The sequence below is a fragment of the Barbus barbus genome (genome assembly GCF_936440315.1).
Source record: "Barbus barbus genome assembly, chromosome: 33".
NCBI classification, from domain to species: domain Eukaryota; kingdom Metazoa; phylum Chordata; class Actinopteri; order Cypriniformes; family Cyprinidae; genus Barbus; species Barbus barbus.
Window position 1 is genome coordinate 1,091,652 of NC_136761.1, and position 14,049 is coordinate 1,105,700.

General features: G+C 44.2%; 1 protein-coding gene across 1 annotated transcript in view; it reads right to left on the reverse strand.

The window, feature by feature from the left end:
* The window catches only part of msnb (moesin b), a gene marked incomplete at both ends in the record, with an annotated part of 40,411 nt that overhangs the window by 5,889 nt on the left and 20,473 nt on the right, over positions 1 to 14,049 (reverse strand). Inside the window, 4 exons of the mRNA XM_079391226.1 lie at positions 7,102 to 7,332; positions 7,422 to 7,514; positions 7,971 to 8,131; positions 8,451 to 8,581. Coding sequence (XP_079247352.1) covers positions 7,102 to 7,332; positions 7,422 to 7,514; positions 7,971 to 8,131; positions 8,451 to 8,581 — 616 coding nt within the window. The remainder of the gene's footprint in view (positions 1 to 7,101; positions 7,333 to 7,421; positions 7,515 to 7,970; positions 8,132 to 8,450; positions 8,582 to 14,049) is intronic.

A 14,049-nucleotide genomic window follows, 5' to 3' on the forward strand; every position in this document is an offset into this window, starting at 1 on the left:
CTTTGACAGTGTGGGTAGCACTGGCCCTTGAGCCAGTGGCGGAACAGAAACAAAAGAAAACACAAGATTCTCCACCCGGCCCTCCTCCGGGGGAAGGAGCGACGCTAGCCTCGTCGTCTCCTGGGAAAGAGCAAATTCTCCGGGTTGTGCGCGTCAGGGCCGCTTTGTCATCTTCCTGGAGGACTTGGCGGCCGGCTGAGGCGCAGGGGGTGCCGCACTCCTGCGAGAGGCTCGACGCATCGGCCTAGGTGACGAATCAGCATGGGGCGGAGCAGCTCTGGAGGACGCAGGAGGGCGCCCACGGCGACCAGCAGACTGGGGCCTGGCCCTTGGGCCAGCGGTGGCAGCTGGAGCATCCCGCCGTTTAGGGAGGATGTGCTGAATTGCCTCCGTCTGCTTTTGTACTGCCGAGAATTGCTGGGCAAAACCCTTGACAGTGTCGCCAAATAGCCCCGTCTGGGAGATGGAGGCGTCGATTTGAGCCAGAGATGGCGCTCTTGGACCACTAACGTGGACATCGCCTTCCCGAGGGACCGCGCCGTGACTTTCGTCGCCTGGAGAGCGAAGTCAGTCGCTGTGCGCAGCTCCTGCATCAACCCCGGGTCGGGACTACCCTCGTGCATTTTTTTCAGTGCCTTGGCCTGGTGAACTAGCAGGATGGCCATGGCATGCCCGCAGCGCTGTAAGCCTTGGCGGCAAGTGCGGCCATCAGCTTACAGGCTTTGGACGGGAGACGCGGACGATTCCTCCAGGTGGCGGCGTTTTGCGGGCACAGGTGCACCACATCCGCTCTCTCCACCTTGGGAATATCCACGTACCCCCTGGCTGCCCCGTCATCGAGGGTAGTGAGGACGGAGGAGGGAGACGAGCAGCTTCTGGCCGAGAAAGGGGCCAGACTTTCGTCAGCTCTTTGTCAGCTCCTCATGTACCTCCGGGAAGAAAGGCACCAGGGTAAAGTGCGGCCGCTGGTCGCGTTTTGCGCCGATGAACCAATCATCCAGCCGCGAAGGCTCGGGACTGGGCGGTCTGTTGACCTCCAGCCCGATACTCATGGCTGCCCGGGCAAGCATGGCCGTCAGCTCTGGGTCCGGATTGGCAGTGGCGACAACACCCGAGGGGGGCAGCCCCGCCGATCGTTCATCCTCAGTGGACTAAAGCCCATCCCCCGATGCCGCGATCGACATCTGATCCTCGGGCGGCGCACCGAATGAAATGCTGGCGGCCCCGTGGGGCGAACCAGCGAAATCACTCGGGAACCGGACGGAACAAGCGCTGCGAGAGGAGTAAGAGGTCCGCGGGGACGTGCCCGGCGGAGAAGCTCTTACTGTCACCCTCAGATCTCCCAGAGTGCCAGCCGGCGGTCCTCTGCTCGAGCCAGAGAGACCGGGACGGGTGGCGGCAGAGGGTGCCAATCCTTTCAGAAAGGAAAGGCGAGATCGCAGCGTTGCCATGTTCATACGCCCACAACAGGCGCATGACTCATCCACAAACGCATCTTCAGCGTGCTGGATGCCCAGACACTGAAGACAACGCTAGTGACCGTCATCCGAGGACAGGAAGCGACCGCAACCAAGAGAACACGGACGGAACGGCATCTTTAAAAAGACGCGAACCGCCCAGTGTTTTAGAAATTTGCTCTTTCAGGTGAAGTGCCCAGGGGAATCGCTGCTGCAGGGACACCGCTGTCTGCACCGTAACGCCACCCAGGAACAAAATTCGAGGCAGACGGCTTTGTGGAGATCTGATCTGTTTCAAGACTTCTCATCCACTCGGCTCCGAAGCAAAAATCTGATGAGTGGATGCACCTGTCGCCCTTTTATACCCGTATGCACGGGGAGTGGCTCAGGTATGCAAAATCCACTAGCCAAATTTCATTGGCGTTTTCTCTTATCAGAGGCAGTCGGGGCTCCCAAGTAAATCCCCTAATGTCGTCACAACATAACTCGTAGTGACCGACAGATAGGGAACTATTGTTCCAGCCACCAAAGACAGATTCATAAATAACCTACCTGATTTATCTCAACTGCTCTGTGTACCCATAAATGCACATGAACTAGGCGAAATGACTAGCAACATGGGCACTATCTTCTCTAATAAATTAGAAGCTGTTGCCCCCCTCAAATTGAAAAAGGTTAGAGAAAAACGTACTGTGCCATGGTACAACAGTTATACCCATTCTGTCAAGAAAACATTCGTAATCTTGAGCGCAAATGGAGAAAAACTAACTTGGAAGTTTTTAGAATTGCATGGAAAAACAGTATGCCCAGCTATAGACAGGCTCTAAAAGCTGCCAGGGCAGAGCATATCCGTAAAATAATATATAATAACCAAAACAATCCAAGGTTTTTATTTAGCACAGTGGCTAGATTAACAAATAAACAGACACCACCCAATCTAAATATTCCCTCACAGTTTAATAGTAATGACTTTATGAATTTCTTTACTGATAAAATAGATAATATCAGAAATATAATATCAAATGTAGATTCTACTGCATCTAGTATTTCAGCTTAATTCATTGCACCCAAAGAAAAACTGCAGTGCTTTACAACTATAGGACAGGAAGAGCTAAATAAACTTATCAGTGCATCTAAACCAACAACGTGTTTATTAGATCCTGTACCCACTAAACTACTGAAAGAGTTGTTACCTGTAGCAGAAAAACTGCTTCTCAATATTTTTAACTCATCATTATCTTTAGGTCATGTCCCAAACCATTCAAGCTGGCGGTTATTAAGCCTCTTATTAAGAAACCACAACTAGATTCTAATGAACTGGCAAATTACAGACCCATTTCAAATCTTCCGTTTATGTCTAACATTTTTGAAAAAGTTGTGTCTGCTCAATTGTGCTCCTTCTTGCAAAAAAATGATCTCTATGAAGAATTTCAGTCAGGTTTCAGGCCTCACCATAGTACAGAAACTGCACTTGTTAAAATTACAAATGACTTGCTTCTTGCTTCAGACCAAGGCTGCATCTCATTGCTAGTATTACTTAGCTGCGTTCGAAACTATAGACCATGACATACTCATAGATCGATTACAAAACTATACTGGTATTCAAGGGCAGGCTTTAAGATGGTTTAGATCCTACCTGTCCGATCGCTACCACTTTGTTCATTTAAATGGGGAGTCATCTCAATTATCACCAGTAAAGTATGGAGTACCACAAGGATCTGCCCTAGGTCCTCTGCTATTTTCAATATACATGTTGCCTCTTGGTAATATTATTAGAAAATACGGGATTAGTTTTCATTGTTATGCTGAGGATACTGAGATGATCTGAGATGACCAAACATCTAAGAAAAGATAATGCCAACCCCTCAGAGGACCTCATAGGATGCCAACGCTCAGACAACATACAGAATTACCAAATTTTGCCATAAGTTAAATATAAGTTAAATATATTAAGGATCTGCAATATATAAATATATTGTGGAAACTTAATTTCCTGTAGAGAAATTCCTGTATTTCTATTTATATATTTTACTGAAGGAGTAAATGCAATTCATGTTCGTTACCTAGAGAGGGCTACAAAAATATGTAATTTTGCAGATTCATGATTTTTGTTGTTGTTGGTGTTGTTGTTTAATAATCTACTCTCACAAAACAATAAACACTGCACTCCTGCAGTTAACACAACAGATTAAATCAACAATATCCAAAGATATATCAAATTATTGTCAGACCTCTGTCGTGTGTGTCATGTGTTCCTGCCTCATGTTTCCATATTTGGTTTGTTTCTTGTCCTCGTTTAGTGTGATTATTAGTTTATTCTGTTCAGCTGTGTTTTTGTAATTAGCCTGTGTTTTTATAGTCCTGTCTGTTCAGTTTGACTTCGTCTGGTCTACTCGTTACACCGATTTGTTTTCTGTTTTTGAAAGTTCTTTTGTTTTGTTCCTGTTTGTTTGTCCATCAAGTTTGCGGGTTGACACTCCCTTTAGCCCCTTCATTGGTGGGAGATCGCTGCCGCCGTCCACGGCTCTCCCAGGCTCGCCGTTCGTGGGAGATCGACGCTGCCGTCCGCGGCACTCCCAGACCCGCCATTCGCAGGAGATCGATGCCGCCGGCCCGCCACTGACTCAAGCCCGCCGGCCCGCCGCTGACTCAAGCCCCAGTTCCAGAGGATCCAGTTCCCTATACACGGCCAGGAGTGCCGTTGCCGGGTCCCGTGGATCCAGTTCCTTAATTTCGGCCAGGAGTACCGTTCTCTGGTCCCGTGGTTCCAGTCCACATGTCACGGCCAGGAGTGCCGTTTTCAAGTCTTGTTGTGGACGCAGGAACAGTTTTAATCACCATGTCATGTCAGTCGGTCTTGTTCACGGAGACTCGTCAGGTGCCTCTCCTGTCGCTGAGGTGGAAGTGGTTGCTGAGGGACCCTGTGAGGGCGCCTGACTCCTTGTCATGGCCAAAAGAAGCCTCAGCTTCCAAGCTAGCCCAGGAGGGCTTCCTGTTCCTGTGGGTAGTCCCGTTCCCGTTCCGTAGCTGCCCCATGGAAATTGGGGGGGTAGAAGGGTTCCAGCTGGAGTTCCATGGTCTCCTGAGCTCCCTGCACCACCATGGCCTCTAGAGCTCCTAGCTCCGCCATGGCCTCCGTTCTGTTTGTTCCGCTCTGGAGGTCCCCGTCCTGTGTTCCTGTCCGTGTGTGTCCTGAGAGGCCTCCAGAGCGCCCACCCCCCCTTCCAGGAGGGGGCAGTTATATCAGACCTCTGTCGTGTGTGTCGTGTTCCTGCCTCATGTTTCCATATTTGGTTTGTTTCCTTTGGTTTGTAGTGTGATTATTAGTTTATTTTTTTCAGCTGTGTTTTTGTAATTAGCCTGTGTATTTATAGTCCTGTCTGTTCAGTTTGACTTAGTCTGGTCTACTCGTTACTACCCGGTGTTTCTGTCTGTGTCAGCCTTGCCTTGTCTTGCCCTGCCTTATTTGGATTCATTAAAGACTTTTGATTTGAGTTTACTCCTCATCTGCGTGTTCCTGTATCCCCCTTGTGTTTGCATCATGACAATTATTTTACCGTTTCTCTTATTTTCTTTTTCCTAAAGTGAGTTCTTTAAGACTTTGTAATCTCTATGAATTCTCCTTTCCTTTACTAATGGGCCACAAGAAATGAACAAAAGCATTTTGAATGATCCATCAATTTTTTTTTAGAATGAAGTAATTTGACATATTTTTTTAGTTAATAAAACGTATGACATATTACATAAATAATATGTAAGTGGTGATTTGCATCAGATTTGTATCCACTGGAGTGTATTGGTTTGTAATGTAAATGCAAATTGATACATTTTGCAGAGGCCATGGATTTTATGAAGGCAGTATATTGTAAACCAAATGTTCAGAGACGCCAGACAATTCTTTAGTTTTATTTTTGGCCTGTTTGACAAAGGGAATTGTCAAATGGCTCGAGCAGGATTTGAACCTGTGCTGCCCACACACACCAAGTGCCAGTATGCCAGATAACATGCTCTAGCCACTAGTGTTGGGGTTCTGTCACTTCAGTTTAGTTTATTTGTGGTTTTGTGACAGAGCCCTGTCACTCCCATCATGTCCTGTTTGTCATGTGAGTGTGCAGCTTCAAGTGTGCTCGAGCCTTGTGCTCTCTTGTCTGCATGCCTTGTTTCATGTAGGAGCGTGGTGTTCGGATCCCGGCACTCATGTATTGTTCAAGTTTTTGTTTCATGTCGGGGTTCGGATACTCGCACTCCATGTTCTGTCTAGTTGTGTGAGCGGGCGGTCTAGAGCCCACTCAGCCATGCGCTCTTCTCTCTATGTTTATTGTGTTGTTTTATGTAACGGTTTGTGTTCGGCTGCATGCTTTACTGTTGTCTTGTGGTGTTGCATGCAGCTTGTGTTTTTCATTGGCTGTATGCTTTCATGTTGTCATGTCTTGTGTGAACACACGGCTTATGAGTATTCTCATTAGCTGAGTGTTCATGTCTTGTTTTGCACATGTCTGTTAATTTGGGTAACACTTTATTTTGATAGTCCACTTTGGACATTCTACTAACAATAAGTAACTTTGCAACTCCATGTCAACTAGCAATCATTACAGTATTAGTAGACTGTCTACATAACATCTTCTGAAATTTATTTTAATGGGTCCACAACATACAACATACTGACTATGAGAAACTTTGCAAGTATATGTCAACATATTATACTAACCCCAAACCTACCCTAACAGGCTGCTCTGAGAGTTAGTAGACATGTAGTTGCAAATTTATGAGAATTAGTAGACATGTAGTTACAAAGTTACTTATGGTTAGTAGAATGTCTAAAGTGGACTATCAAAATAAAGTGTAAGTGATTTGTTTTGCTGGCCATGTGCGTGTGTTTTTGTTTTATGTGAGCACATGGCTTTAGTCTTTAGATGTGTTCGACTTGAAGCGGCGTTGCGCAGAATGACCAGTGTATGACATCAAAGTACCGCGAGAGCCATAAAAGAGCAGACAGATTCTTCTGCTTTCGATTAGCTCTCGCGGCACTTTGATGTCATACACTGATCATTCTGCGCAGCAGTGCTTCAAGTCGAACACACCTTTTGTTTTCTGTGTGCCATGTGCTCTCATGTCAATTGCCTGGACCCCACCCATCTTGTTACCTGATTATTGGTTAATTTGCCCCACCTGTGTTCCCTCGTTTACCGCCTCATCTGCTCCCTATTTATTCTACTTGTGTTTGTAGTCTTGTGCCAGTTCGTCGTTGTATGTTCCCCAGTTGTAACCCTACCCTACCCTACCCTACCCTGCCATTGCCTTGTCGTGTCGTGTCGTGCCGTGCCTTGCCTTGCCTGCCTGCCAGCTTGTTTTACCCCTCAGGGTAGTTTTTGTTTTGTGTTATTAATAAAATCCTTCTACCCAACCCTGACAACTAGAACCCTGTTTCTGGAGCTCCCAGACATTGCACATTCTGAATGTCTCCTTGGTCTAACACATTGTTTTTAGATCTTGAAAAATCTACTTCTGAACTAATCAGCTGTATTTGATTAGAAAGACATACAAAATGTGCAGTGATAAAAGGCTCTTGGAAAACATTTTAGAAACTATGCCATGGCAACGAAAACACTTTTTTATAAACATGATGACTGTGTCTTATATTCACCTGTAGGCGCTTCTGCAGACGCTCATTCTTTTCCGTTTCTGTTATGCGCTGCTCTTCACTGCGGTCTTGATATGTTCCAGTGGATGTGAGCTCAGCGCTGGCCTCGGCACTGCTCTCGTCATTTTCATCATGGTCATTCTCCGTCTGGGACATTGCCTGGATGTGGACCCCAATTAGCTTACTCTTCAACTCCTCTTTTGTCTTCTCCAGGTCTACCTCAACCATAATTGCCTGCCAAGATATTCATACTGAGACTGCTAATGTCTTTTGTCTGAGACTAACTGTATGAAACAGATGCAACAGTACATTTACACTCTCACCCTTCTTTGCCATTTCCTGGCTTCATCCTCTTTCTTCTTTTTGGCATCTTCCAAAAGACTGATCTTGGATGTCAGCTCAGCCAACTCTGTTGCCTTTAGATATACATATTAATTCCATATAAATAAAACAGAATGTTTCAGGCAGAGGGTGAAAAGAGGTACTACAGAAATGTACAGTATGAGAAAAATAAGGTGTTTTTAGAACTTTAAATAATGTGAATGTATCTAGGTGACTCCTAAATAAAACAATTAACTTGTGAATGAGCACAATATGGGCACATTAAGACTAAAATCATCCACCCCCACTGTATGGAAAAGAGCACAGTGTACATGCTACATAATTTCTCTTTAAGAGAGAAGAAAAATCGTAATATGTGTTTTGAATGTCATTATGTATATTTTAATTTTGTCATTCTGAATGATAATATATTTGTTTCTCAAGAAGAAAGAAATGCACACGTTTGGAATGATGTGAGGGTGAGTAAATGAACTAACCATGTAAGATCATAATGTATCTCTAAAAGGTTTTGAGTACTTATGCCTTAATACCAGATTTTCCTGGTTCTTCATCTGGTTCTCAGATTGATGCAGTAATGCTGACTTGACATCTTCTGCAATCCTGCGGTCTTTCTCCAGTCGCTCTGCTTCTTCCTGCGCAAATTTCCTCTCCCGCTCCAGCTCCAACGCCCGCTTGGTCTGCTCTTCAAGTTCTGGATGACACAACTATAATGTTACACAAATTAACTTTTCTGAAGAGTAAAATTTGATAGAAATAGTTAAGGTGTCTCTGTTTGTTTGAGCATCCAGCCTTTCACAGCAACAATGTCACAACCGTTCGCTTCAGCGTGTGGCCGGACTTTGTGACTAATTGCAAACAGGTGGTGTATTTAGGAAACCTATTCAAAAACAGCCACAATTTTTCCAATTCTATTTGGTAATGTTAGTTGAGAGGAAATTACACACTTTACCAAAACCCATAAACTATTAATTTGACATTTGTACTAATAGGTAGACATTTGTAGTTCCAACCCTCTTGAGCTTTTTTAGTATGCTCTTCAATTTGTCGAAGTCTTTCCATGAGCTCCATTGTCTCTCTTGCAATCTTCTCAGTTTCTTTCTCTGCATTTTGTCTTCTTTTTTTCTCATTTTCCAGAAGTGCTCTAAAATTAAAATGCATTAAAACATTGTTACCACTAGAAGAACATTATGCTCTGTTTCAAAATCTAATGAGCTGTCTTTTTTCTAAAAGTCTTTTTACATCAAATACAAATATTACTTTCAAGAAGATTTTCAATGAAAATGTCTCCGTTACATATGAACCCCTGATTTCTTGAGTCAGTAACTGACACTATATAAACAACTTAAACGTCTGAAGCCTGCACATGATCATACCAATTCATAGGCTGATGGCACTAGCACCACCCCACCACGCCCCAAGAATCACCTTAGATTTCCATAAAGGAAATCATAGCAGTAACGAAAGAGTATGGCCAAAATTATACAGCATCTTGTTCGCTACACAGGGAAACAGGATAAGATATGTAAATGAGACATTCCCTTTCATAGGTTCACTCAATGCTGCTTAGTAGGCAGGTAGCTTCTATATATATATATATATATATACTCACCTAAAGGATTATTAGGAACACCATACTAATACTGTGTTTGACCCACTTTCGCCTTCAGAACTGCCTTAATTCTACGTGGCATTGATTCAACAAGGTGCTGAAAGCATTCTTTAGAAATGTTGGCCCATATTGATAGGATAGCATCTTGCAGTTGATGGAGATTTGTGGGATGCACATCCAGGGCACGAAGCTCCCGTTCCACCACATCCCAAAGATGCTCTATTGGGTTGAGATCTGGTGACTGTGGGGGCCATTTTAGTACAGTGAACTCATTGTCATGTTCAAGAAACCAATTTGAAATGATTCGACCTTTGTGACACGGTGCATTATCCTGCTGGAAGTAGCCATCAGAGGATGGGTACATGGTGGTCATAAAGGGATGGACATGGTCAGAAACAATGCTCAGGTAGGCCGTGGCATTTAAACGATGCCCAATTGGCACTAAGGGGCCTAAAGTGTGCCAAGAAAACATCCCCCACACCATTACACCACCACCACCAGCCTGCACAGTGGTAACAAGGCATGATGGATCCATGTTCTCATTCTGTTTACGCCAAATTCTGACTCTACCATCTGAATGTCTCAACAGAAATCGAGACTCATCAGACCAGGCAACATTTTTCCAGTCTTCAACCGTCCAATTTTGGTGAGCTCGTGCAAATTGTAGCCTCTTTTTCCTATTTGTAGTGGAGATGAGTGGTACCCGGTGGGGTCTTCTGCTGTTGTAGCCCATCCGCCTCAAGGTTGTGCATGTTGTGGCTTCACAGATGCTTTGCTGCATACCTCGGTTGTAACGAGTGGTTATTTCAGTCAAAGTCGCTCTTCTATCAGCTTGAATCAGTCGGCCCATTCTCCTCTGACCTCTAGCATCAACAAGGCATTTTCACCCGCAGGACTGCCGCATACTGGATGTTTTTCCCTTTTCACACCATTCTTTGTAAACCCTAGAAATGGTTGTGCGTGAAAATCCCAGTAACTGACCAGATTGTGAAATACTCAGACCGGCCCGTCTGGCACCAATAACCATGCCACGCTCAAAATTGCTTAAATCACCTTTCTTTCCCATTCTGACATTCAGTTTGGAGTTCAGGAGATTGTCTTGACCAGGACCACACCCCTAAATGCATTGAAGCAACTGCCAAGTGATTGGTTGATTAGATAATTGCATTAATGAGAAATTGAACAGGTGTTCCTAATAATCCTTTAGGTGAGTGTATATCAACCAAGCTAACATTTAGACCCATATGAAAAGATGCAATCGCCCGACAGTGTTACAGATTACACCACTTTTTATCTTCCTGCAATGTCTGGTTGTGGCTTGCATCAAGTTCAAGAACAGAACAGCCACGGACTCCGTACCCGCCTACTTCTACTCACTATTACGAGTCTACATTCCTTCCAGAAGCCTGGGGTCAGTAAGTGTGCAATCATCACAGAGAGGCACAAAATCACTTTAAAACATTTTTGTTCTCTGTTCCTTGCAGGTGGGATGATCTTCCCACCCTCAGCCGGAATGGTGAATCCCTGACAATATTTAAGAGACTGAAAACTCGTATCTTCCGTGAGCACTTAACCTGTTCTAGCTTGTACTATTATTAATAGTGTCTGAAACTTTGTATTATGAGCAAGGGCATAAATTTAATTCAGTCTAACAGTAGGCAATAGGGGAATATAATAGGGGGGTGGGCAATAAACATAAAATTTCTCAAGATCAAATTTTTAAGGGGACACAAATTATACAACTAAAATTGTACTTGTAAGGATAAGTATAAACAGAGGAAAGCCTTACTACTATTAGTGTAGCATGGCGACCATGCCAAATTAGACAACTTCAAGCAGTCGTGGTCGTGCCGCGACATCGGTCGTATCCATTGTAGACATTACTATCCGTCAAGCAAGTAACGTTATTATTGCTAACATAGCAGACTCAGAACTATTGACTTTGTTCTCTCTCACTGGACTTGTGTGTGGGTAATGCAGGGTTGCCAGGTTTTCGCAACAAAACCCGCCCTATTCCTCCTCAAAACTAGCCTAATTGCATTTCAAGGGGGGGTTCCCTGGTAAAAATCACGCTTCGGGGGGTACAATACACTTTTATCGATGGTATTGCTCTGGGAAAATTCACATTCCATGGGCTAAATAAACAAACCCCCACCCACACACACCCCGACCCCCTGGGATTTCCGCCAATAATTATGAGCACTTCTTGTGTTTATTTGCCCCTTACTATGAATCACTTGTTGTATTCCTCATTTGTTAGTCACTTTGAATAAAAGTGTCTACTTAATGAATAAATGCAAATTAATTTATTTTTTAAAAGAAGTTACTTAAGTAACCAAGGTTCTATGAGTAAGATCAACAGGCTACCACATAGGACAGCCTCGCTAGAGGGCTAGCTGTCAGGAGATGGAATAGCAAATGAAATGTACTCCATCTGTGTGCATTCATACTTTATAAATACAGATGCAATACCACCAGCACATGTCTTATTTTGTCAACTGGCACCACCTAATCAGTGAGTGATCACATTGGGTGGCATTCAGACCTTATTGATAGTGTTTTAGGGTCTCAGACCTCCCCCTATTTGTTGGACAGAAGTAGCCACAGAGGAAGCCACATTCAGGCAATAAAACTGCCCAAATGTAAGTGAGGAAGTCCAGCCTGCCGCTGCATAGACCTCCTCTAAGGGCACACCTATGAATAATGCCCAGGAGGCAGCCAACCCTCTGGTGGAATGTGCTATTACTCTCATAGGAGGAGTGACACCTGCACTGCTACCTGAATATGCCATCTCACTCACCCTAACCACCCAGAGGACCAGCCTGTTTTGACATCACCTGGCCCAGTGCTGACTCTTTATAGCAGACCAGTAGCTGATCTGGGGTTTATTTCCCAAAAGCAACTATATTCACTGGAGTTCAATGGAACTTGTGACGATAGTTGGCTAGCGATGCTATTGGTAAATGCACCTCTGTTTTCCTTAAAGACTGAGTACAGGCTATATACCTCCTCAGAGCCCTGATTGGGCAATTTAAGTGCAACTGCGCTTCTTCCTCCATGGTGAAGCATGAAAGGTTTCCAGGAATATCTTGGCACATATGTGTAATGAGTAGGATGTTATGTAGTCAAGCAGTTGGTAGTAATGGATTGTATAAAGTTAAGTGCATTTGCTAAGTGGATCATTCGTAGTAATTTGTGTATGATGGCTGTTCCACATGGAATAAAGATGCCAGCACCAGCAATTCTTTGCCTTTTCTTTTTATTGTTGTTCTGTTGAATATCGCATTGTACTAGGAGTGCGGTAACAAGAACACCATGAACACAATCAAACCACTGGGATTGTTGAAGTTGTGTGGAAATGTTGACACAAATTGGAGGACTTTCAAACAGCAGTTTGAGTTGTATGTTGCAGCTACTGGACAAGCGGATACTGACATATTGAAATGCTACTTACCATTGCAGGAAGAGATGCCATGGAGGTCTACAACACATTTAATTTTGAGGAAGAGGCAGACAAGAAGAAACCAGAAAAGGTATTGGAAAAAAAATCTATGCTCATTGTTTGTCAAAGAAGAATGAGACTTGATATGTTTTTAGAACGTGAATGCAGCATGAAGGAAAGGCTTTTGATTGTTTCTTACAGACCTCAAGATAAAGGCAAAAACTTGCAGTTTTAATTAACTGAGAGACACCATGATTCGTGATCATGTTGTTTTTGATATATCAGAACTCATCTTGGATTATACTGTCAAATTGTGCCAATCCAGCGAATAAGCGAGACAGCATGTGATGCAGTTTGATGTCGCTAATTCTTCAGTAATGGCAACACAGTAGCAGGTGACATTTCATTCGGGGAGACAAGAAACAAGGTAATTCAAGAAAAGGTATTTGGAAGATGGATCCCCTTGAGCAATGCAACCAGATCTGGCATCCACAGCTGGTGTGGCCAATCTTGAACTATGAGCAGGACTATGGCCTTGCAAATGGAGAGATAGAGAGTGCGTTCTCCCTTGATGGTTTTTGTAAGACACCACTGTGGGTCTCTCTCTTAGCACACTGGATTATATTAACTTCTGCCCAATAGGGCTCCTAACCTTGAAACAGGCAATTTTACCACATAGCCCCACAACCGATCTTGGCTGCATCCATCTCTATTCTTTCCTTTGACAAATTCTGATCTCAAAGGGCCTCCTACTGGAGGCCTGGCTCTTAAAACCACCACTTCATGGCTGAGATACAGGGACCTTTCCCAAATTTCTCTGACTGCCTTCTTGTGCATTCACTTTGATACTTCTGAACCACTGCCGCATGTGAAGCACACATAGTGGCACTACCCAAGAGGCTGCTGCCATCAAACCAAAAGGCCTCCGTCCACACTTCACTGATTTTTAAGATTTTCCCAATAAATGGTATATCTTCTCCACAGCATCAGAATCCTCTTGGGTGTAGACATGCTCTCATATTCTTTGAGTCCAGAACCAAGCTCAAATACGGTACCATTCTGCATGGGATGAGACAGCTCTTCTCCTCATTCAACATCAGAAATAATCTGTTTTGCTCTTTCTCTGTATTTCCCCCCATTTGCTTTTTGGTTGGTGCACATATCAGTCAGTCATCCAAGTAATTCATGATGCAGATCTCCTGCCAATGGAAGAAAATAAGTGCTGCATCCATGCACTTTGTACAACTACAAGTAGATAGAGACAGCCAAAGGAAAGTTGGGACCTCTGCCAAGAGGGACCTGCATTCCACGTTTTCTTTCAAGACTGTCGGGAAAAAATGGTAGCATGGCTTTAATCTGAACTGAAGCCTGTACCTGAACCTATGGTGTTGATAACCCAAGGGCACTGGGTACACTGACCCCAGTGAGCAAGATGCTGAGGTATAAAGTGTGACTGGAGGTTGACAACTGTCAGTGCCGAGCATCCTGACATATGTAACTATGCCTGATTTGTCAGCCACTGCTGGTGAAAAAAGCGGTGGATACTTGGCTAAGGTTT